The following is a 23,948-nucleotide window of genomic DNA, read 5'->3' on the forward strand; positions in this document are numbered from 1 at the left end:
CCACTCGGCCTGGGTCAAATGGTCCCGGGGGCCCCGCAGGGCGGGGCCGCGGGGCGGGGCGCTCCCGCCAAATTCGGGCCCCAGCCCCGCGGCGCGGCGGTATCGCGAGAGCTCGCGGGCTGCGCGCAGCTCCGGGCAGCTGCCCTTCCTGGTCGGCGTCGGCGGCGCAGTGCGCAGCCGCGGCGGGCGGGTTTCCCAGGGCTGCCGCCGCCGCCGCCGCCTGCTCGTCCGCCGCCCTGCGCCATGGCGGGCTGCGCGGCGCGGGCTCCGCCGGGCTCCGAGGCGCGCCTCAGCCTCGCCACCTTCCTGCTAGGCGCCTCGGTGCTCGCGCTGCCGCTGCTCACGCGCGCCGGCCTGCAGGGCCGCACCGCGCTGGCGCTCTACGTGGCCGGGCTCAACGCGCTGCTGCTGCTGCTCTACCGGCCGCCGCGCTACCAGGTGCGGGCCTGGCGGGGGCTGGGGCGGGGGCCGGGGGCATTGGGCGCTGCCCGTGGCACCTTGCCGCCGGGGTCGGGGTCGGCCTGGAGGAGGGCCCGCAAGAGGAGCTGCCTCCCCGGGCGTGTTGTGTAGCCGCGAGTTCAGGTGGCAGGAGGGACCCCGCTTCTCCAGGGTCGGGGGACGTGGGGCGCGGGCCCCCTCCACCCGGCGGAGTGGGTGGGAAATTGCAGTTGGTGCGGTTCAGCAGCTGCGGCAGATGCGCTGGGATGGGGAATGAGCGAGCCCACGAGTTCTTTTATGTAATTTAAGGTGTGGAGACCTACCTGCTGCCAAGTCTGAGGTCAAAGGCCCCGCAGTTACGTGGAGGGGGCTGGGCGCAGAGTCCCGGGTGCCCGGACCAGATTGGCTGTATGGACTTGGGAGAAGCCGGCCAATTAACTAGGTTCACGCAGTTTTCCCACAGTCCTGAGTAATAATATCAATAACAATAATAGTAATGGCAGCTACAACTTATGTAGCGCTTACTCTTATGTACTTTACATGGACAATCCTCACAGCAATCCTAAAAGGTAGGTAATATTATTATGCCCATTGTGTAGGTGGGGAAACCGGAGGTCCAGAGAGGTTAAGTAACTTCCCCAGGGCCACACAGCCAGAGAGGAGTGGGCTTGGGATTTGAACCCAGGCAGCTCTGCTTCACCCTCTTAACCTCTGAGCAAATGGGCTCTACGTGCTTGCCTGTGGCCTACTTATCCCAGGGAGTAGGATGTTTGCTCCTGCAGCCCAGAACAGCCGAGTGACTGAGATTCTTTCGGGTCCGTTTCAGATAGCCATCCGGGCTTGTTTCCTTGGCTTTGTTTTCGGCTGCGGCATGCTGCTAAGTTTTAGCCAGTCTTCCTGGAATCACTTTGGCTGGTAAGTACTCTGGGAATAATGGTTTTGAGGCAAGGATGGGCGGATCGGAGGGTCAGTAGTGATATTTCCTCATCCCTGACTGGCTGAAGGCTGTTTAGGGTTCCGTGGAATTGAGTTTTCTAGCTTCCACCTAGATCCCCGAATCTTGGATCTCGTGCCCATTGGTTGCTTCTGTTGCAGGCAGAAAGAGGTCGCCCTGGCACCCTCCCGACAGGTGCCCTCCTCAGTGATGTGACGAGCCCTTCCCGGAAAGGCTATAGGTCCTCTGTGACAGGATGGGGCAAGGCTCTGGCTCGTCTTCACGGGCCTTTTCCGTCTCTAATTTCTGTTAGGTCACATCTAGTGCATCCCCCACGGTCAATGTAGGATTTTTCCATACACTATGATTTCAGTCCCTTGAGCCTTCTAGTCCCTGACCTGGATATGAACCAGTGGCTTCAAGGTAAAAAGCTTTATCTCCTATTATCAATACCCTGAGCCATCGAATCCTTCTTTGCTGGAATTATTTCAGTTTTGTTGAATTTTTGTATTCAGCATACATCACTGCTTTATTTTGATATTTTTCTCCTTTATGTTTTATTGTCTGTAGTGTCATTTATTTATTTATTTATTTCTATTTATTTCTTTTTTTTGGGTGAGGAAGATCAGCCCTGAGCTAACATCCATGCCAGTCCTCCTCTTTTTGCTGAGGAAGACCAGCTCAGAGCTAACATCTATTGCCAATCCTCCTCCTTTTTCTCCCCAAAGCCCCAGTAGATAGTTGTATGTCATAGTTGCACATCCTTCTAGTTGCTGTACGTGGGACGCCGCCTCAGCGTGGCCGGAGAAGTGGTGCGTCGGTGCGCGCCCAGGATCCGAACCCGGGCCGCCAGTAGTGGAGCACGCGCACCCAACCACTAAGCAACAGGGCCGGCCCCCTGTAGTGTCATTTTTAAAAGGCTGAAGGGTCCATAATGCCTTCCTAACCTATGTTTGTTTGTTTTGCCTGTGACATTCAAAAAATGTAGTCCCTTTCAACCCCACTTTCTGCAAACCTGAGGGAGTCATGCTACATGGGTCCCTGATGTCCACTCTGACAGGTGACAATAGGACCTTGTTATAGAACTCAGGGACAGTTCAGCAGGCCCAAATCTGTACTGTAACTTGTGGCTAACTTGATTCTCTTGCACCAGCTTACATCTCTGTCTTTTTGTTTTTAAATAGGTACATGTGCTCCCTGTCATTATTCCACTATTCTGAATACTTAGTCACAGCGGTCAACAATCCCAAAAGTCTGTCCTTGGATTCCTTTCTCCTGAATCACAGTCTGGAGTATACAGTAGCTGCTCTTTCTTCTTGGATAGAGTTCACACTTGAAAATATCTTTTGGCCAGGTCAGTGTCCTTCTGGAGAGGAGAAGGGTGGCTTCCACTTGGGCCTGAGGACAGTGACGTGGGTTCGCCTCTCAGGTGTAATCTCCCTGGGACCTCTATCCCCACTAAGCTCTTTATAAAGGACGAGCTCAGCTTGTGAATTCCACTTCTGGATTTTGAATTAAGGATGTGTTGACCTTTTGCTTTAAACCTTGCATAACGTAGTGAACCATCTGATATGAAGTCCCAGCCTTTGATAGTCCTAATTTTACAGTCAGAGGAGACTTGGATCTGTTCGTTTTCTGTGACTTAAGAAATGTCATGTGAAGATTTTATTAGCATAAACCTCTGCATCTGGAACCTACTCTCAGGTTGAACTTTCCACAGCAAGTTAAATAAAATGTGTGGTTCCGAGGATTCAGTAAAGGGCCAAGGCAGGAAACACCGGATCCTTCTCTGCTTCACTAAGCTGTGCTTGTGCCCAAGTGAAGGATGGGAGTGTGTGGCTGGGGGACGTGGGCTGAGAGCCCATCAGCTGTGCCATGATGCTCTAATTGGGTTGTTGGCACTTTAAGTCAACGGATGAACAGCACAACTTAGGGTTTTTTTTTATAATTTTGCTTATAATTACATTTTAATGCGATGACAAATGCTAAATGCCCACTAGTATGTTTTCTAGTGTTCCTATCTTTGGAAAAACGGGTTAAGTTTAGTATTCGAAGGGGGAACTCTAGAGTCCAGTGTCTCCATTTCCCATGTGTCACCGATGTCTCTCCTGCAGAGCTGAAGCAGATCACGTGGCTCAGCGCCACGGGGCTGCTGATGGTGGTCTTTGGAGAATGTCTGAGGAAAGCGGCAATGTTTACAGCGGGTTCCAATTTCAACCACGTGGTGCAGAATGAAAAATCAGAAACCCATACTCTGGTGACAAGCGGAGTGTACGCTTGGTTCCGGCATCCTTCTTACGTTGGGTGGTTTTACTGGAGTATCGGAACCCAGGTATAGTATCAGATACGGCACTGGTCTCCTTTACATTTTTTTTACTTGTTTTTAGTTGACATATAATTCACATATCATAAAATTCACCATTTCAGAGTGTACAATTCATTGGGTTTTAGTGTATTCACAAGGTTGTTGGTTCTCTTTAAATAGGTACATGTGCTCCGCCATGTTTCAAGTGATAATAAAGGTCAAAAGAACTGATTTAGTCCGTAACCTTTTTTACTATATACCTAAAATCTGGGCGTCCTAAACTTGTAAATTCGGTGATTTTGGGTGCTGTTACCCCATCTGCCATATCCTTCTCTGCCTCTGTAACTTAGATTGGGAGCACCCCAGTCGGGTGAGGAGAGATGGGGCTTTGGGGACAGCCCTCTGCCACACAAGTGGCGGCTTAGCTGATTTTCAGCTAAACCTAATACTAAACCTAAACGTATTAAGTTTAATGTGAGCTACAAAGGTTTGGTCTGTCTCGGGCTGGAGACCAAGCCTTGTTTCTTGCCCATTGTCTCTTGTATCTCTTCTCTTAGTCCTAGAAGGACTTGGCCAGAGAATGTGAGTAGTGCTTAGAAAACTCGTCACCTCTTTGGGAAGATCCAGTCTGGGCCCCGAGGTGTCCCATCCGCAGTGCGTGGTCCATGGGGACTCTCTGGTGACCCCCCAATGGTGGAGTAGGGCCAGGTTTTACCACATAGTATTTATTTTAAAACTTGCTTTTCTGAAACTTAAGATTCCCGTATTAACAATCATATTCCTTGGGAACACATCCATTGTAGTTGAATCATGTAATTTGCCATAAATGCTAACTATATACCTAAGTGCTCTAGAACTAAAGAGTTTTTCATACTTCTTTGATTGTAGATCCTTTTACACTGACCCAGCACACACCTGTAAAAGTGGAACAAGTCTTTCCTGGAACAATACTTAGCCTTACTGTATACAAAACACTCTATTTTCTTATTATTAATTGTAATGCTGTTTATGATGCACTAAATTGATTTCATGGCTCAGTAATGGGTTGTGGCCTCCATTGGGAAGGCCAGCTACAGGGCATGCTGAGAAGCTGCCCACGTCTGCCAGCTGAGGGCACAGGCTCTGGGGTTGCTGACCGGGCCAGTCCTGGCTCTCACGTTGGCTACTTGGCTTCCCTTTTCTCATGCATTAAGCGGGGACAGCAGCACCACCTCAGAAGTTTGCTGTGGGGTTGAGTGGCTTATTGTTATAAAGGGCTTAGCATGTGCTAAGCACACGGTAAGCGCTCCATAAACAGTGGAGAGAATCAGGAGTCGGGTGCGTGTGCCTGCTTCTCTTGGTGGAAGTCACCCACCTGGGGAGGACACGTGTCTGGAGGGGTCACTCAGAATGGGCAGGGGTGGTTAGTGGAAGCTTTCCTGAGAGCTGGGTGATACTCTTGGCCTGGAAGGACTGGGATGGATCAGTGGGCAAGATGTTCCTAAAAGTGGAACTACCACGACTAAGGAGTAAGAGGCAATCAAAGTGTATACAGTGGTGGGCAGGGGGCTGGAAGAGGTGAGCCGAGGCACTGCTTTTCCAGGCTTAGACGTTGGAGCTTTCTGAGCAGGGCAGTGATTTGATGAAAGAAGTGATTTGGGAAGCTCGGTTAAGTATCAGTGTATCGGGTACAGGGCCAGGCTGTGGGAGGCCAGGGCAGGGGACCAGGCAGCTGTGAGGGGGAGGGAGGTGCCGGGCTGGGAGCCAAGTGGGAAGGCAGTGTGCATGGAATGGTTGTTCACACATGGAGGTGGGAGGAGGAGGAGCCGTCACCCCAAACTGAGGGTTGAAATCCAAGAGGTTGATCTTTTCTTTTAATTTTTAGATATCTGTCAGGTAAGAGGAACAGCAGAGGGCATGAAAGAAAGCTACAGTGACAAGTGTTGAGTTCTCATGTGAAAGTGATGGTGTGATTTCAGTTAATGGCGCCCTGGTCCTGACTCTCAAAGACCCTAACAGTGTTTCGAGAGTCCCTTGGGCCGTTGGCAGGAAGTCCTCTGTGGGTTTGAGAGAAGCAGATGCTGTGGTTCACGGTGTCAGATCACCCTGACCCTGATCAACTCGTGTTCCTTCTCTCAGGTGATGCTGTGCAATCCCATCTGCGGCGTCGGCTACGCTCTAACAGTGTGGCGATTCTTCCGCGATCGGACAGAAGAAGAGGAAATCTCACTGATTCACTTCTTTGGAGAGGAGTACCTGGAGTATAAGAAGCGGGTGCCCACAGGCCTGCCTTTTATAAAGGGGGTCAAAGTGGAGCTATGACACGGCAGGGGCCGAGGGGCCTCCCACTCTGTGCAGCCCAGGACAGAACTGCCTCCGGTCGGCCACTCTGCAGAATGGATTTTCTTAATCATTTTATATGTCACCAGTTTCTCTTCTGGAATATCACTCAAGACCGAATGGTCAGAAGGCCTTAGGACCAAAGGACCCCCCCGGAGCAATCTGTTCTTGGGCTGAGTCGAGGTAGGATGTAGATTAAGGATGGACAAGAGCAAATAACAGCAATACCCAACAGTGCCCCTCCAGAGTGCCCTGGTGAGAGCCCAGGCCACGCTCGACCCCCACGAGGCCACAGTGCATGTGGGTTGTGACCAAGACCCCTCGGGATAGGGGGCTCACTCAGCACGATGAGTAAGGCTTCGGCGGCAGGACAAGGGGTGTGGGCGTCAGTGCTTATTAGCATTAGGAATACATGCAAAATCTTAACCGGAAAACATGACAGCACAGCTTTAACCTCCTTATTTCTGTCCTTGAGTGCATGAGCATCTATAGAATTTTAAAGACACTTCCTTATAAAGCACTTTGGCTCCTCCTATATTTAATCGTATTTACATATCTATTTTTTATAAATAACAGTATGAATTCAAAGGGGACTCGTGGTGTTAATAGTCCCAATTTTTATTTGGCAGAAAGGAAGCATGGATACCTCCAGATGATTTGGCCAAGTGGCTTTGTGTCACCAGGGCACCCCAGGTCAGGGAGACCGTGGGCCTCTGTGGCTTTCCGGGGTCTCCCAAGAGGGTGCTGTTGTCAGTGACAGGCATGTCAAAGATGTGTCATTTTTCCTTTATCTAAGAAATGCTTACTGAACGCCTGTTCTGTGCAAGGCATTGTTTAAACATTGAGAAATACTGCTCTCCGTTTATTTGGGATTTTATTGTTATTTTACCATAGCTTATATATTTTTGTGTCCGATTTAAATCTATTAACTATTGATTTCTATGTTCTCAAAATTCCATCGTCCTAATGCCATTTCAAACTGTCTTTTCCAAAAGGGTTTGAGAGTATATACAACTACAAAATTCAAGCAAGTTGACTTATGAAAGTCTTAAATAGAGCAAATAATCTCAACTGAGATTTAGTCAGTATTTCTGTTTTTCAAGTTTGGAGAAAGTGATTGGCTTTATGAGTCAAACATAGAAGCTTTAAGGCCCTGGTTTAATTCTGGACTAGATAAGAACTTGTTCTCAGTGGGAAATCCTTCCGTGCAGTTCTGTAGTGGCACTAACGAAGTCGGCGGCAGCCCCCGCTGGAGTGCTGCTCTGCTGCCACGCCATGCCTTGCCACGCGGCTTTCGAGGAGCCACTGAACCTTTCTGTGCCTAGACCTCCCCATCCGTAAAATGGGGTCAATACCACCTACCTCACAGGGTGTTGTGAAGACTTAGAAGAACAATGTCAGACATTTTTAATACTTAGAGAGACGACATCAATGAAATCTATACTGTATAAGAGCTACACAAAAATGGACACTTGGTTCACTGTACCAGATACCAGAAATGTGTGTTCAAAAGAGCATTTTACCAACTCAAAATATTACTTATTTCTAGATTTCATGGCCTAATTAATTTTTTTGTTATTATATATACCAAAGAGTTCACAGGTTCTTGGATTACTGGTATGACACTTGCTGGTGTGAGAACTAGACAGACTCCACTCTTGGCCCTCACAAGGGTCTCGAAGTCAGACTCTGGCCAAGGCAGCTGTTGGAGCCCCTGACAGCAGGTTCCCCTGGTGGGGACGCTCCCAGGCGAGACGTCAGCATGCACTTGCTCTGTTTGGGAACTTGAGTTGAATCAGTTCTAAACTTGTTCTCCAGACCACACTCCACACTTAGCGAAGTAAACTCTACTTGGTAGGATTGCAAGTGGAGGAGGGTGTAGCTGGGGTCTTGGCAGCTGTCCCCAGCTCTTTGAGGGAAAGTTCTTTCTTGCTTCATCTAGCAGGATTGGACCCAACTTTCATTCCCACTGGGGGCCATGAAGTTGTCTTTTTAACAGATGGAGAGCAGCTAATGATGGCCCCTGGCTTGGTGGACGGTAAGACTGAAGGTGTTGGCATTTGATCTGTTCTTCCTCCACCTGCCGGGTTCAGAAAGCCCACCTTCCTGCCAGGCCCGAGCTCAGAGGGTAGGCCTTAGTGTTTGCAGCGAGATGCTGCTTGACATTATATTCTGCTCTGCTTTAAAGAGCAGTTCCGTGGGCGGGGGTAGTGAAAGAACATTCCCACCCTAATTTATAATCCCAGGGCAGAAGTCAGCAATTACTTAGAGATAAAAGATGAACTACTTAGGGGCAGGATTTGGCAAGTGATTGACTTTCATCTAGTACTGAGATCTTCAGGTTATTTTTAACTTTATAAATTTAGCAGTGACAGCGTACACGGCAGAGAAGCAGGTTAATGAGGTACAGGCTTTTTGGGTATTCCCGAAAGCTTTTGGGTAAAGGCCACATCACCAGTTCCCTCAAATTAAGAAACCGTCAGGAGATTTCTTTTTCCATTGCAGGTTTTAAAGTGGCGATTCTTAAGTGGAAAATAAGCACTGCGCAGAACAAAGCTACTTTGAAGCAGTATAAAATGAAACATTTTATGAGAATTTGCAGGCTGTGGCTGAGAATGGCAGTTTACAAAAAAGGTAGTGAGTGGGGTGAGCCTGACAGAAAGCAAAAGGCAGCATACCCCACCTTCCCTCCACTGGTATAAACTGCTTCTTGAAGGTAAATTGTAACCTTTATTAATCCTTCCCGTTTATTTAACGCTCTGGGCGATCAGCATGCTCGGGGAAGTATCCCAACACATTGTGTTCATAGATTAGGCTCAGGGGGGTCTCGGCCCCAGCTCGTTTTGGTAGCAGCCCCTCCGTGATGGGTACAGTAAACCACTGTCCCTCTTTGCACTTTCTTACTGCCTCACATAGCGGTGATCTCCCACCGTGTTTTGCTTCTGTAGTGAGCTGGCGAGGTTAGGCAGCCTCGACCTCTCCAGTGTGGTGGGAGAGGCTTGTTCTCCGTGCCCCGCTGTGCAAGCTTGTGCCCACTGCAAGCTTGATGCCTTGTCCAGGGCTCGGAAGGCGGGCCATCAGGAGTGGTCCCTAGCGCTTGCTCCCAAGGAAGCTGTCCCATAGCTAGGAGAGTAACTTAATGGAGTAATTTTACTCTTCTTTTTACATGTAGAAATGTTGATTTAAATATTTTAAATTGGATTTTTTTTCATGAATACTGATTATCCTTTCCAATTCTTAAATAAAACTGTACTTGATTTCACTATGAACAATAGTGTGATTGTGTGGGGTGTAGAAACTCTAAGGTCATGTCACTTCTGGCTAAGAAGTGTCCAGAACCTACAGCATAAGACCAGAGGTATTTGCCTACTCAATTCAGTTCTGAATTCCTGCCTCTAACCAGTCTGTAATGACAAGTTCCTCCTGCCCTTCAGGCTCCCATGAAGTGTGTGATGCTGGAATGGGCACATCAATGCTCAGAAACAGCAGGTGCAGAGGCATTGGCTGTTGGGGTGACTGGTGCATGAGTGTATTGACGTGCAGGCCTACCTGGCACATACAAGTCATTTGCTGTTTGAACCACCAAATCAAGCTGATATTTGCTGAAAATGTGACTATCTGGACATCATTTTGCCTCCCAAACTTTATTTTTTTAATTTTTTTTGCTGAGGAAGATTAGCCCTGAGCTAACATCTGTGCCCATCTTCCTGTATTTTGTATATATGGGGTGCCACCACAGCATGGCTTGACGAGCGGTGTGTAGGTCCGCACCCAGGATTCGAACCTGTGAACCCGGGGCCGCTGGAATAGAGCACATGAACTTAACCACTACGCGACCGGGCCGTTCCCTGCCTCCCAAACTTTAAATCTTAGGTCATTCAGGTAGATGTTCCTTCTTAAGCATTTATTAAGTCCCACTTGATAAACAGGGTACTGTGTAGGAATGGAAACTAGAGAAAAGTTGCTGCTGAGTTGTGCTTTACTCAATAGAAGGTGAACGTGGGAGAGGACAGCAGTCTGGGAAAGCAGTGGAGAGGCTGTCATGGTGACCGTCTCCTGCCATGCACATGCCAGCTGCTGCGCCTCTGCTTTACGTGCTCAGCCCTTGCTGTAAAGAGAGAAAAGCTGGAGCGAAGGTTTTTCCCTTTTGCTGAGTGAGTACTCAGATTACTGGGTGGAACTTTCCAGCAGCGCCCGACTAACAGTGGGGCTGTGATTTGGGGAAACTGGGTTCCCGTGAGGCAGGGCAGGTGCTGCACGTGGTAGGGTCTTGTTACCTAGGATTCAGACCGGCACACCCTGCAAGGAGCACGCCCACCCGGCACGGAACACTAGGGAGACGCTGGACGGGCGAGGGGCTTGAGGCTGGATGTTCGCTCATTTAACACTTTCCACGTGGACAGGGATGGCGTCCCAAGTCACTGTGATGAGGACCAAGACTTCATGCCATGTCAACATAGGGAACGCGAAGCTTAGCCCAAGCCAAAGAATCCGACATTGGATGTGTCAGAGAGGTTCTGGGTTTTACTGCTGATAAATGACTACCCTTTAAAGACATAGTCATGATGAGAACAACCTTCTCTTAAATATCCTGGTCTCGATGTGCATGCTGTAAAACACCTAACCCCCTGGGACCAGTCCCACTTGCTAAGTGGGGCGCTCTCTCCGTGTGGGGACGTCGCCCCCATTTCTCGGTTTCGGTCTATGAGGATCTTTATTTTTCAGTGGAGGCTCTTCTGTGAGGCTGTTCGGAGTCCGGCTGTTTCCTCTAGGCTCTGAGGTCTTCTCTCTCTTGTCCATGACACTTACGGGATCATTCCTAAAGGAACACTTGAACATGAGCTCTTCTGTTTCGCTCCCCCATTTCACTGTACCCCAGCACTAAAATCCAAATTTCCAAATTTGGAAACCCTTTCTGGAAGGCGCCAGTGGTGACCACATCTTCAGACCCAGAACTGTATCCTCTTCTGAAGGATTCTTACCTCGTTTCTGATGACTTTTAGTTGCCAAAACATCAGCAGTTCACGCTATTTCGGCAGCTTGTGGTGACAACAAGCTTTGAATTGACACTTCCCTGAGCATCCGAGCTAAGCTAAGCGGGGTGCCAGGGAGGGTGGGACTAATTTCTGCTCCGTCACCAACTACTTGTGACTCTGGACAGCAGCAGGCCTCCCCACGCCCTCTAGGCTCTCCCAGCTCTGACTTCCTACCACTCCATTCTCCGCCCAGTGACTAACACATTTTGCTGCGAGCAAAATACTCCAGGATCAGCCTGTGACAGTGACGTATCTGTTAATGCACATTCTTTTCTTCCTCCGGCAAGTATTTTGGCAAACACTGTGGCTCTGATAAATAGTAATGCTCTCACCAAGAAATACCCCTCAGTCCCCGTTGCCCACAGAAGTGTACTGGGTCACTTGGTGGAAGTGCCTGTGAGACCGTGTGCAGCGCCTGCAGCTCTCGGGGGTGTAAGCGGTGCAGGCAGCAGCCATGGCATCTGCAGTCACAGAATGTGGGTCCTGTCTATCAGAGTCACATCTGGCATCTGTGAAGTCACCGTCCAGATTAAGAGCCTCTCCGACCTGGTATTTTACAAACTGAGGCCCAGCTGAGGCCGCAGAGCTGCTCAGCAGCACGGCAGGACCAGAGGGAAAGGAACATGCGGGCTCTGGCTTTGTCATTGTACCCCTCTCTGAGACTAAGTTGTTTGCCCGCTGGGGTTGGAAGGACTTGACTCACCTGGCCTGGGTCTCGCCACTCACGCTGCTGTCATACATGTTTTGGGGATGCTCTGACCGTTCATCCCCGGGCGCCAGAAACCTATGCCGGAGAAAGCAGTTACCAGGAGTCTTGAAGGAGCAGAGCCAGCCCACTGCATGTCTTTCAGCTCACTGTTTGCACAGAAACCAAACTGAGGCACACACTCAAGGGCCCGCCCAGGGCTTTGGTCCTCCCATATTTGCTGAGGGCCGGCGACTCGCCAGGGCCGGGGCTGCAGTAGTGGACAAGAGAGGCCAGGGCCAGCTACGTTCTGGTTGAGGAGACATGCCAAGGCTGGGAAGGAGGCACAGCAGGGCCAGGCAGTGGGGAATGCCAGTGAACAGAGCTTTAATAGGGTGGTTGACATTCAAGATGAGACCTGAATAATGAAGATCCACTGGACAATCTGAAGCAAGAACATTCCAGGCAGAGGCCCAGAAGCTTGGGTGCCAGTCCAGCTTCTTTGAGAACTGAAAGGCCATCGTGACTGGGGTGTGGTCATGGTCAGAGGTGGGCAGGGAAGGTCCCGAAAGGGCTCTCCAGCCCCGGTGTGACGGGAAGTAGAGACTTTAAAAAGACTGCTGGCTGTGTGACATGCTGGAGAGGCTGGGGGGGGTGGGAGAGGTAACAATGATGGCTTGAATTGGGGGCAGCAGTGGAGACAAAGTGGGTGGACTGAGGCAGAGTCAAGTCAACAAAACTGGGGATGGGTTGGAAATGGGCTGAGGGAAAGAAAGGAATCCAGGATCTCCCCTGGGGATTTTACTTGAGCACCCCTGTGACTGGGATGCCATTTACTGAGGTGAAGCGGGAGTAGCATGTTCGGGGGAGGACACTGAGTTCTGCTGGCCATTGTGGGATTTGAAGTGCCTGTGAGACATCCAAGCAGAGACCCCCAGGAGGGGGCAGTGGTGATGTGTCTGGAGCTCGGGACAGTCTGTGCTAGGGAGAGGGATTAGGGGTCGTCTGCGTCATGATGGGGTTTTAAAGCAGGGGACAGGATGAAGCCCCTTAAGGAGAGGGGTTAGGACGAGAAGAAGGCCTAGGACTGAGCCCTGGGGAAAAGTGACTCTTGGGCATTGAGCCGAGGAGCAGAGCTGGCCAGAGGCACTAGGAAGGAATGGCTGGAGAGGCAGGAGGGGAACCAGAGGGCAGGGTGTCTCAGCAGCAAGAGATGAGCATGGTGAGATGGCGGATAGTCCACGCTCACGAGTGCTGGTGAGAGGCCAAGGGATGAGGCTGAAACGTTGCTGATGATGGGAACCAGAGCAGATTGGGGGGATGGGTGGGCTCAGGTGGGTGGGTGGGGTTGGAGTGGGTTGCCAGCAGTAGGAGGGGAGGAAGCAGAGGTGGCAAGTCCAGACACCTGGAAAGAGGGGCCTCCTCACCCCAAATCTCCAGGAGCTGGGCTCTAGCCTGAGCTCCTTTCCGTTTGCTGAAACTGACTGCAGAGGGGATTTGCCCGCAGAGCCATGGCTCTGCCAGCACGTTGCCCCTTGCAGACACGCAGGAGCACATGACTTGAAGCCAGCTTCTCACGGAAGCAGAGCACGCAGAGGGAAAGCGTGCAAATGATAAGAGCACAGCTTAGCATGTGCACTGACGAGCTGGGCAAGCGGCACCCAGAACGTCACCTCCACCCAGAGGCCCCCCAGGATAGTCACCATCCCGACTGCTAACACCAGAGGACAGTTCTGCCTGATTTTGAGGTTTTATGAATGGAATCACACAGTATTTGCAGTAAACTACTTTGAATGTCAGCCAAGGAGGAAACACTGCAGCTAGTCGTGGGTAGACGGGGCTTTGATCAAAACTGTGCAAAGGTATGCTAGGTTTAACCTCTCAGTGTGACATGTTAAAATAGTCACTTAAAAGGGGGCTTGGCTGTTCTGGACATATGGTGACTGCACACACACACACTCTAATTTTCCTTCTTCTCAAAACTCACTAAAACTAGTAAAGAGACCAAAACAACAAGGGGAAAACACCTCTCCAGATTGAGAACAGGAAAAGATAACACCAAAATTTTTGGAGCTGGAGAGCATGCAGATGAGTGGTAACTAATGTGGCAGATCTGAGAAATCTGAGTTCCAAGCAGACAGCGGGACAAGCTGAGGCCCAACCCAGTTCACACCACAGAATCCTCAGGTGCCCAGGAACTGGCGCCTTGCCTCTGCCACAGGGAGGGTGGGACTGAAATACGACAGTGACAGTCAAGATCCCTACTGCCCTCCCCACCCCACAGAAGTCTGAAGAGAGTCTCTGAGAGGGTCCAACCCACAGGTGAGAACTCCTGAAAACCACAAAATCAGGTGTGCATGCAAATGCTCCACACAGTGACCTTCCAGGAAGGAAACAGAGAAGACCCATAACTGACACTGGGGCATTCCAAAAAACAGCAAACAAAACCCCTGCCCCCCAGGTCCCCTACAGTGAAGCACCACCCAGGTGCTCAGAGCTTCCAGTTGGCTCCCCTCCCCCTAAATCCTAATATGAGCAGATACTCAAAGATTTCCCGACATCTGAGAAGAGCTTTAACATGGAAGATAGAAACCTAAGCAAACAAAAAGTAACTTGGAGGAAACAGCCTTCAGGGAGAAGGAAACTTAAAAAACAGAAACAAGAAAACACCTGTCAGCCTCAGAGGGGGAGATACTGTGTCCATGAAACAAGAGAATGCTGTATAAAAAGAACAGGGTACAAAAAAGAGCTCCTGGAAAATCAAAATAATTAAAATTTTATGGGCCGGCCCCGTGGCTTAGCAGTTAAGTGCACACGCTCTGCTACTGGTGGCCTGGGTTCGGATCCCGGGCACGCACTGACGCACCGCTTCTCCGGCCATGCTGAGGCCGCGTCCCACATACAGCAACTGGAAGGATGTGCAGCTATGACATACAACTATCTACTGGGGCTTTGGGGGAAAAAAAAGGAGGAGGATTAGCAATAGATGTTAGCTCAGAGCCAGTCTTCCTCAGCAAAAATGAGGAGGATTAGCATGGATGTTAGCTCAGGGCTGATCTTCCTCACAAAATAAATAAATAAATAATAAAATTTTAAAAGGTCCTGGAAATTAAAAACAAAAATTTTAAAAAGAGCTTTTGGAAATTTTCTTCAAAAATAAAGAACTCAATAGAAGGGTTGGAAGATAAGTGAGGAAATCTCCCAAATATAGCAAAAATACAAAGAAATGGAAAACAGGACAGAAAAAAGGGAAGGTAACCAGAGGGCCAGCCCAGGAGAACCAAAATCCAATAATAAGAATTCCAGAAAAAGATCAACTAACTAGTTCAAAAAGAAATAGGCTCAAATCGAAGGACGTGAATTTCCAGATTGAAAGGACTCATCAGTACCCAACCTAATGGGTGGAAATAGACCATCACCAATGTGAAATTTCAGAACACTGGGAGCAGAGAAGATTCCACAAGCTTCTAAAGAGAATAAGTAGGTCACATTACAAGGAATCGGAATGCCTTCAGACTTTTCAAAGACGACCTTGGAAGCTAGAAGACAATAGAGCAATGCCTTCAAAGGAAAATCATTTCCAATCTAGAATTCGATACCCAGCAATGCTATCAGTCAAGTGTGAAGGCAGAATAAAGACATTTCAGGCTTGTGCCAGCCTGAATGTACCTCCTACGCACCCTTTCTCAAGGAGCTACTGGGAGATGGACTCCACCAAACCATGAAAGAGGGAACGTGGGATATAGGAAAGAAGAGATCCCAGACAGGAGCCCAGCAAATGGAGCCCCCAGGAGGGTGGTGGAAGGAGAGCCCAGGCTGGCCACTGTGCACCAGACCTACAGAGCAACCAGCCCACCCTGGGGACCAGTGACTTGAGAGACAGGGACATTGAGGACCTGCCACCAAAATCCCTCTGCCTCTGTAACACCCTTGATGCCCAAGTATGGTGCTTAGAGCCTGCTCCAGGTTCTTGTCTAGACTTGGCTTAGCCATATGCTGAGGGAGTTCTGCTCTCTCCTCCATGTCCTGCTGCCTGGATCAGCTAAGGACCCTCATTACATCCCCAAGAAGTACCTTCTGCTTTGACCTACTCCTGGGGGTTAGAGGTGGGTGATTGTGTGCCCAGAAGCAGAAACTCAGAGCAGCCCACTCGCACTATGTTTTTGCAGATGTCCACCCCCTGGTCCACCCAGATGCCTGATTAAAGCTCTTATGACCTGGCCTGCTGACTTCCCTGAAAGGGGCTCTTCCAAATGTGTGGCACCTTTCCCACACACATTCTGAAGTGCCTTGGCTCCCCTGGGAACACCCCTAATCTCACCTGGGCTCCAGCCGCTCCTTCACCTTGGCAATGGAATGCACATAGGGCGTGATCTGCTTGGTGATGGTGGTCAGGTAGGCATTCTCCTGCTTCAGCTGGAGAAGGTCATGGAGCTGGGCTGTGGGGGTCAAGGCTAGAGTGTTGGGTCTTGTTGGCTTCAGATTCTTACTCTCAAACCTCACACCTAAATATCCCAACTATTTCAGTGATTACCTCTTTCATTAAAGAACAAGGTAAGACTTGTGAGGGCATTCTACTTACTGAATCCTGACCTCAGATGCATCATTTTGGGGCCAGTTAGCATCTGTGAGGCAAGGTCAAGAGCTAAGGGGAGGAGCATGGGGGTTGGTATCTGGTTAGTGGGTAACTGATTCCTGCCCCTGCTACACGTGCGTTAGCTCTGGGACAGGGGTGCACCCAGCAGCAGCTGCCTGGGACCTTCATAAATCTCCTGCTCGTTAGCCACCCGCTGGCAGGATTCCTCCCAAATCTGAAAGAGAAAGTAAGTTGGATGTCACATGTGGTGAGTTGGAACTTCCATCCGTGGCATTTCCGTTCTCTATCTACTCAGAGCCATACAGCACACCCAGCCAGTTCACGTGGTTCCAGGCGGCAAAGACCCAGGTTCTAGAGCCTGCCGCACGAGGGCCTCATGGGGCATGAGGCCAAGGTTCTCCTTCTCCCGCTCCCTGTCTTGGGGTGGCCCATGCATATGCTGACAGGTGGGGATGCAGGGGAGTTAGGCGTCTCGGGAGGGGCTACCTCCTGAAAGACTGCTCTCATCCCCTCCACGGAAGCGTACTCCGAGGCGATCTGCGCATCCACCTGCAGGGCCTTGTGCAGGATGTCTCCCATGATCTCGGCCTTGATGAGTGAGTGGTGCTTGGTGAGGTCCCGGTGCAACTCCTGTACCTGGTCCTTCAGGTTCTGCATCTCCACCTGCAGGCGCTGCGCAGAGAGACCGTGTGAGTGCCTGTGGTTCCTGCAGGCTGTGTCCACTGTCGGGGACTCGGTGGAGGGATGGCTTTCAGGCCGGGTGGCCAGGACTAGATTAGACCATCGCTGCACCTTGGTGAGGATGGGTTGGGGCCTTTCCCAGACCGCAGGTCCCTGGCCCCCTCACCCGGTAGGAGTCCTCATAGTGGCGGCAGTGTTCCGTGAAGGGTGTATCCTCGCCCTCGGCCAGCAGCACCTTGGTGCTGATGGACCGGTGCAGTGTGGGCTTTTGGACCGGTGACTTCAACATCTGTCCCACCGGGGAAGGGCAGCTGGGACCCATCAGCACCTTGGGGCCCGAGCCCCCTGCTAGCCTGGGGAGAGAGCCAGTGTGGATGCAGATGTGGGGGGCTGGGAGGGTCTGCCCCCCACCCCTAGAGCCTCCCAGGGCTCTTTAGCCCTCAACCTGGACACACATTAGAACCCCGTGGGAGCCCTGCAAAAGCCAGGTGCAAGGCCGATGCAAGGCTGAGGCAAGGCCACACCCAAGCTCAGTGACATCAGCATGGTATTTTAAAAAATCCCCAGGGTGATGTCAGTGTTCAGACGAGTCCATCAGGATGTCATCAGGGGCTAGTCTCGAGTAAACGGTATGTTCACTGACAGACGCTGGACCTTGCAAGTTGGGCCTGATGCCAAGTCTTCCTTGACTGGGGGACTGGGGCCTTCTGCACACATATCCAGCTTAGGCATTTCTTCCCATTCCTCCGGGGTCTCTGGCTCCCCACACTAGGGCCTGGAAGTCAGGCACCACCCCAAGCTGCCCCTTCGCTTCCGTCCTCAGGCGCCCCAGCCGGGTAGCCAAGGCTGCAGTGGCGGTTGGGGGCAGCCCCCGCGTCCTCTCGGTCTTCCCGCGGCAGGCTCTGCTCCAGGTCTGCCACGGGCTTCTCATCTGAGGCGGCCCCGACGGCTGTTTCCCGGCTGGGCGGACTCGCCCTCCCGCGTGGCCCTTGTCAGTGCCCAGACACTGCGCTGGGAGCTCGGTGAGCCTGGGAGAGCGGCGCTCGGCCTTTCCCGGTCACTCGGCGGCCCCCCACCCTGATGGGGACCTTGTGCCATCCCCATCCCCCCGTCCTGGCGGCGGGGAGGGCGCCCCCGCTGCTCACGTGTTGGTGCCGCCCCCGGCACCCGCTGCCCGGCGCGGCCCCAGCAGCAGCAGCGGCTCCAGGCAGCGCGCGAACTCGGCGCGGTGGTCGCTGGTGATCTGGGGGGCGGGACGCGGTCGTGAGGCGGCCTCCAGGCCCCGCGGACCCCGCCCCCGGCCCACTGGCGCGGCCCTCGCACCTTGCTGCTTTGCGCCGGCCGGAGGCGATGCGGCCGCGTGACGACGCCCTGCAGCCTCTCCATCAGCTCCTGCGGCGCGGGGGAGGGCGCTCAGGCGGCGGAAGGTGGTGGTGACAGTGAGGGGGGAGGCCCGAGGGCAAGCCTGTCTTTGGCACTTTACCTGATGTCCGTTGGGGGCTCCAACCCTTCCCTGAGAGTGGTCCGGAACCCCACACCACCCCCGCCCCCAAATCCACAGGCAAGCTTGGGGTGGCCGGACTCCAGTAGACACTCTGCACGTTGGGGGTGTGGAGGCATATGTTCCCTTCCAGGCTTGCTGTCTTTTTAAAAGGGACTCAGCTTGCCCCTTAAGGGTTTGTGGATGATGGCATGGAGGAGGGGAAAGTAAGCCCAGGGACCCCTGGACCAGCCTCCAGGTGACAGACTGCCAAGCCCTGAGATGGCGGTCTCTGCTGTGCAGGGTGGGCTCCTGGTGGGGAGGGGAGACCCCGCAGGAGCTGGGGGGACTCACGTAGCCCAGGTCCAGGAACTCGGCCTTGTTGGCCAAGCTGAGGAAGGAGGAGCAAATGACCAGGTGAACCTGTGGGAGGGACACTGCTCAGTGCCTGGCCTGGGGAGGGGCCCTGGGGCCAGGTGCCCAGCTCTGCATCCCCAGCTCCCCTTACCTGGAGGGTGGGCAGCAGAGTGGCCAAGTGGGAGAGCTGCTCCTTGAAGGCCTTGTCCTTCTCTGCGTACTGGCTGGGGGAGGGGCAGCCAGCCTCATTTCCAAGGGGAGGGCTGCCCACCCCCACCCAGGGGGGCCTCAGAACTGGGTGGTTCCATCTCCCCACCAGCTTTGTGTATCCTTCTCTGTCATCCTTCTGTGAGCCCTGAGCCACTCTGCCCTCCTCACCAGGTGGACACCTGGATGTCTTGCTCCCCAGCATGGGGCAGGGCCTGCCCAAGCCCAGGCTATGAGCTAGGTATATGGAGGCCAAGGAGCAGCGGGTGGAGACCCCGCCACCACTCACCTCTGCACAGCCTGCAGCAGCAGCGCTTTCCTCTCTGCCAATTTGTCCTGGGAGAGACAGTCTGCTACTGCCTGAGCATCCCAGCCCTGCCACCTCCCAGCACTCTCCCACTCCCCTGGGCCCCAGCCACACAGCTGCTTAGGCTGGCTCTCTCTCCAGCCTACCTGCCCTGCTACGAGAGCCAGAGGGCTTCCTTGCTGCATCCTGCTGCTTGAGAGCCCTATGCCCTCACCTTAAATGTCACCTCCTGGGGGAAGTCTTCCCTGACCGCCCCACCCCCAGCACCAGCCTAGGGCAGGCCCTGGCTCCCCCTCTGGAACTCTCCCCAAAACTGATGAAGTAACTCCTGAAGTAGCTCAATGCTTTGGTTCAATGCTTGCCACCCTGCTACACTGAAACTCCACGAGGGCTCCCTGGGCCTGCGCTTTGTCACGGGCACGGCTCATGGCTGATGAGGATGCTCAGCCTATGGCTGTCTGGTTCCCCCTACCCCTCACCTGCATGCTGCCGAAGAGGGCGTGGATGGCAGCCTCCTCTTCCGCTGCGCTGCGTCGCACCTCCTCCACCATGGCCTGCAGCAGCGTGATGGCTTCCCGTGTGGCCGTCTGCAGGGCCTTCACGGCCTGGGGAGCGGGCTGCCTCAGGCTTGTGAACGCGCTGGTCCCCGACCCCGGACCCAGTGCACCGGACACTCCACACTCACCAGCACCGCCTGCTCCAGCCGCTCGCAGCCCTGCACGTAGGCCGACTCGAGGTCCACGCAGTGGGCCCGGCTCTCCCTGCCAGGAGCCTGCGAGTGAGCCTCGCTCCCGGGCGCCCCCTGGCCCGCTCACCTCCCACTCCCTCTACCCACCCCTGCATGTCCCGGAAGCAGCAGATGCACAGCAGCGACTTCTTGTCGGTGGAGAACATGATGTAGGGCTCCGCGTGCAGCGCTGGGGCGAAGGCGGCGGTGAGGGCTCGGGGCAGTGCCTGCCGGCGGCCCCGGCTCCCACCCCGCACACCGCACTCACTGCACTTCTGGAGCACGTCGCGGCTGCGCTGGCCCAGGGCCACGATGTCGTGGCGCGCAAACATGCGTGCCCGGTGCGTCTCGTCACGGCAGCGCGCGCACAGCGGCTGCCCGCACGTGTTGCAGAAGTACGTGGTCTCCGCGTCCTGCAGACGGAGCTCCGGGTCAGCCCGCCAGTGGGTTGGGGCGTCTGAGCCCGACCACCGCCCGCACGGGAACTGCAGCCTCCGCGTGTCATTGTGCGCCTCAGTCCTAGCCTGGGGTAGGTGCGCGGCCAAATGCAGCCCTTTCATGTAATCCTGACGCAGTGCTGTAATATACCCAGTTTACAAATGGGGACACCAAGGCTCAGAGAGTAGTAGGTAAGTAGGTCCAGTAAGGGACAAGAACCCGAATGGGCTTGGGGAGGCCATTACACGGGGTAGGAGGGAGGGCAGAAGCTGCATTTGCAAAACATTTTACCTACAACAAAAATGTGTGTGTGTAAAGATTTCTCCCCGCCCCCCAGGCACCCTCAATAGTAACCAAATGGCAGTGTCCACCTTGGCCATCTGGAGTCAAAACTTGGCTGGGAGGGGAGAGAGAATGAGGGCCTGCAGGTTCCCTTCCCCAGGCCGGACCCAGGGCCGAGAGTCCAGGGCTCAGGCTGCAGCAGTGGCACTGACCCCAGCAACGGCTGTGAAAGCACAGACCCCAGCTCCGTACTTCAGCATTCAAGGCCATTTCCTCTCTGCTCTCCCTGCCTCCTGCTGGTCTTCTCTGTACTCTGGGTCACACCTGCCAGCACTTGCCCAGCACACCCTGAGCTTTTGCTCCTCCAGGGCTGTCCTTCTGGGACTTGGATTACCCCGTCCAGCCTCCATAGGCCAGAGTCCCGTGTGCCCTTCACAGCTCAGCCTGAAGCCCAGACTCTGCTTCTTGGCTTTCCCAGACTCGGGGAGAGACAACAGCATGCTGTCCTCCCTTCCCCTTTGGGCTGTAGGTAGCTGTGAGCAGAGGGCCCTCAAGGACCGGCCCAGGCATGTGCACTGGAATGCCCTTCCTATGCTAGTTCACAACTCCACCCTGAGCTGGGACCAGTAAGCGCACCCCAAATTTAATGGCTTTAAACTCTGCCATCATCTGGCTATTGGCTCAAGTCACTTGTTCTGGACCTCAGTCTCCCACCTGTAAAATGGGGCCCACATTTGGGATCCAGGATGCCTTAGAGAGGTGCTGGAGAATCCACTGATGGATAATCCCCTGAGGACATGTTGGGCACACACTGCCAGCATCAGGACCATGCAGCCTTGCACCCTCGCCGCCTCCCACACCCCCCTCCGCCAGGCGCCCCTGCCTGCTTGCTGCACTCCAGGTCGCAGTTGGCACAGCACACCACCTCCATGCCATCCCCTGAGCCGTCCACCAGGAACTGCAGCAGCCGATCCACAGGGGGGAGCCCGCTGGGGCCCTTCAGCACCGTCTGGTGTCTGCGGAGAAGCTGCAGCCAAGATCCAGATGCCCCTTCCTCATGGCTCCCTACCTCCATTCCCACCCCCCACATTCCAGGCTGGGACTAAAAATAGGGTGGGAGGTGGGGTGCCTGCAAGTCTGGCATCTGCTATAAATATTTCAGCCAGTGCTCATTCTGACCCTGTCCCTCTCCCTGCCCAGTCCCAGGTGAATCCTGGGAGGCCATGGTTGGTGACCCCTGGTGTCAAAGGCAGAAGCCTCCCCTCAACCCCTTCTCACTGCATTGGGCAAACTTAGAGCCACTTCGGTAACCTGCTTATGTTGACCTAAGACTTCAGGGACCCTGAAGTGAGTTACAGGGAGAGTCCTGATGCTGTCCTAGGATCCCGTACTCCAGCAGCTCTGAGTCTTGCAACTAGGCATGTGATCTAGCCCTGCCCTTGCCAGCTGACCTTCTCTGGGAGGCCTTGGGTCCCTAACCCCAGGCCTCAGTTGACCTAATCTCGCAAATGGGCAAGAGCCTGCACGTTCTCCCGCGGAGAGGCACACTCTGGGTGCAGCTTCTCCAGCCGCCTCTGCCAGGAGTCAGAGCCTTGCTCTCCCTGCGCTTAGGTCCCCGCCGAGGTGGTGCCCATCTCCCCTCCTGGTTGGGGGCGGGGGTTCTGTTGGGGCTTCGAGGCACTCACTGGCACAGCGGGCAGGCGAGGCGGCCGTCGGTGGCGCGGCCGCGCAGGCAGCCGGCGCAGAAGTCGTGGAAGCAGTCCAGCAGGCACGGGCGCTCGTACTGCGCGTGGCACAGCGGGCACACAAGCGGGTGGCCGCTCGCGGCGTCCAGGGCGCCCGGGCCCTCCAGGGGCGCGAAGATAGCTCCCGACATCTGCGGGGACAGCGCGGGAAGGCGGCGGGGCGGGCACGGTGCAGGGGCCCGTCCGCGGAGCCCGCGCCAGCTCCCGCGGCTCCCGGCCCTGCGCCGGCTCCCTCCTACCTATCCGGCCTGGACCCGACGGGGCGTCCAGCGGTCATGGAGCGAGGAGCAGCTGGGGCCCAGTGCTGGGGTCCGGAGCGCCAGGCGCAGAGTATGGCCAGAGTATGGCCCTGTGCCCGCCCTCCCAGTCTCTCCTGCACCCCCAGGTGGCCCCTGAAGGTCAGGCCGCTTCCTGCCCAACGCCCAGCCTCCCGCTGCCTCCACCTCTCCCACCTCCCCTCACTCCCACCGCAGGAATTCCCCTCCCGGTGTCCTCTGGGTGACCCGCAGGCGACACCCCTTCCGCGCCGGGCGCTCTGCCCGCGGCTCCGGCCACTGCCACTCCGCCCCCCGCCCGGGAGAAGAGGAGAAGAGGAGGCCGTACCTGCAAAGGATGGAGCCTAGGGTCCGAGGCTCCGACCAGACCCCGCCCGGGACGACAGTGCCCGGAGCACGGAGCCGCAGGAGCGCCGCGCAGAGTGAGGACCCGAGGACCTTGGCTGTGGGCTCCTCAGGGGTGCAGGGGCCCCCTGGCTAGGTCAGGTCTCTCCCGCCAGACTGGGACTGGGACAGGAATGGGTCTGCACGGCCCCATTTCCTCGACGGCCAATTGGGGGCGCCAGAGAGCAGCGGACGCCCCTCCGCAGACACCTCAGCGTTTGAGAGAGCGCAGGAGAGGGCTTCAATCCTTGGCCTGCCTTGGCTGGTTGGGGGCTCTCAGGCAAGTTACTGACCTCTTAGAGCCTCAGCACCTGGGTAAACAAGGCAGACCCCCGGTGATGGGGTGAGACTTCAAAGGAATAACGCAGGTGAAGTGAAATGCACATCCTAGGTTCCAAATATTTGAGGCCCACACCCCTATCACCAGCCCAGTTCCCAAAAAAGAGGTAGGTTTGGGTGGGCTAGTGTTAAACTAGGCTCTGAGCCTTTCCAGCAGGGCGCCTCTGCAGTTCTTGGCCTAGCGAGTGCTTGTTTATCCCAGTTTTATTTTCCCCCGAGTGCCCTCTTTCCCTAGGCCAAAGTTATCTGGAGTGTTATCCTGAGCTCCAGGAAAGCAGCCCCTGTCTCTGGCTCTCTTGCAATCACAGAGTCAAGCCCAGAGCCTGACCCACAGAAGGTGCTCAATAAAGTTGTACTAATTAGTTAGAAAAAACTTGGAGATAATATTTGAGCTGGGTTTTGAAGGACGAGT

General features: G+C 54.1%; 2 protein-coding genes across 2 annotated transcripts; one reads left to right on the forward strand and one right to left on the reverse strand.

Moving 5' to 3' along the window:
- The first annotated feature begins 18 nt into the window (after positions 1-18).
- ICMT (isoprenylcysteine carboxyl methyltransferase) lies at positions 19-9,258 on the forward strand. The gene is made up of 5 exons (XM_014783821.2): positions 19-438; positions 1,265-1,353; positions 2,557-2,726; positions 3,487-3,704; positions 5,796-9,258. Exons 1-5 carry the CDS (start codon positions 19-21, stop codon positions 5,976-5,978), a joined length of 1,080 nt encoding a protein of 359 aa, XP_014639307.2. The 3' UTR covers positions 5,979-9,258.
- Positions 9,253-22,882, reverse strand: RNF207 (ring finger protein 207). Its single transcript, XM_087446908.1, has 17 exons — positions 22,479-22,882; positions 21,657-21,809; positions 20,342-20,487; positions 20,182-20,263; positions 20,032-20,107; positions 19,826-19,951; positions 19,329-19,375; positions 18,984-19,056; positions 18,830-18,898; positions 18,319-18,387; positions 18,141-18,238; positions 17,162-17,348; positions 16,801-16,986; positions 16,477-16,528; positions 16,039-16,156; positions 11,736-11,816; positions 9,253-10,815 (listed from the first exon to the last, which is right to left on the reverse strand). The coding sequence occupies exons 1-17, from the start codon at positions 22,667-22,669 to the stop codon at positions 10,644-10,646; spliced, it is 1,926 nt and encodes a 641-aa protein (XP_087303034.1). The 5' UTR covers positions 22,670-22,882; the 3' UTR covers positions 9,253-10,643.
- Positions 22,883-23,948: the final 1,066 nt, after the last annotated feature.

This window comes from Ceratotherium simum, chromosome 22 (genome assembly GCF_057802395.1).
Source record: "Ceratotherium simum simum isolate JZ-2026a chromosome 22, ASM5780239v1, whole genome shotgun sequence".
NCBI lineage: Eukaryota > Metazoa > Chordata > Mammalia > Perissodactyla > Rhinocerotidae > Ceratotherium > Ceratotherium simum.

Bases quoted from the DNA above. Each gene is read 5' to 3' on its own strand.
- RNF207 (XM_087446908.1), bottom strand. From the start codon at position 22,669: ATGTCGGGAGCTATCTTCGCGCCCCTGGAGGGCCCGGGCGCCCTGGAC. The intron at 20,264-20,341 runs GTGAGTGCGGTG...CCTTCGCCCCAG, and splicing joins CGACGTGCTCCAGAAGTGCA to CGCTGCACGCGGAGCCCTAC. The intron at 17,349-18,140 runs GTGAGCAGCGGG...CTCTCTCCCCAG, and splicing joins GCCGGGGGCGGCACCAACAC to GCTAGCAGGGGGCTCGGGCC.
- ICMT (XM_014783821.2), top strand. From the start codon at position 19: ATGGTCCCGGGGGCCCCGCAGGGCGGGGCCGCGGGGCGGGGCGCTCCC. The intron at 1,354-2,556 runs GTAAGTACTCTG...GTTTTTAAATAG, and splicing joins TCCTGGAATCACTTTGGCTG to GTACATGTGCTCCCTGTCAT. The intron at 3,705-5,795 runs GTATAGTATCAG...TCCTTCTCTCAG, and splicing joins ACTGGAGTATCGGAACCCAG to GTGATGCTGTGCAATCCCAT.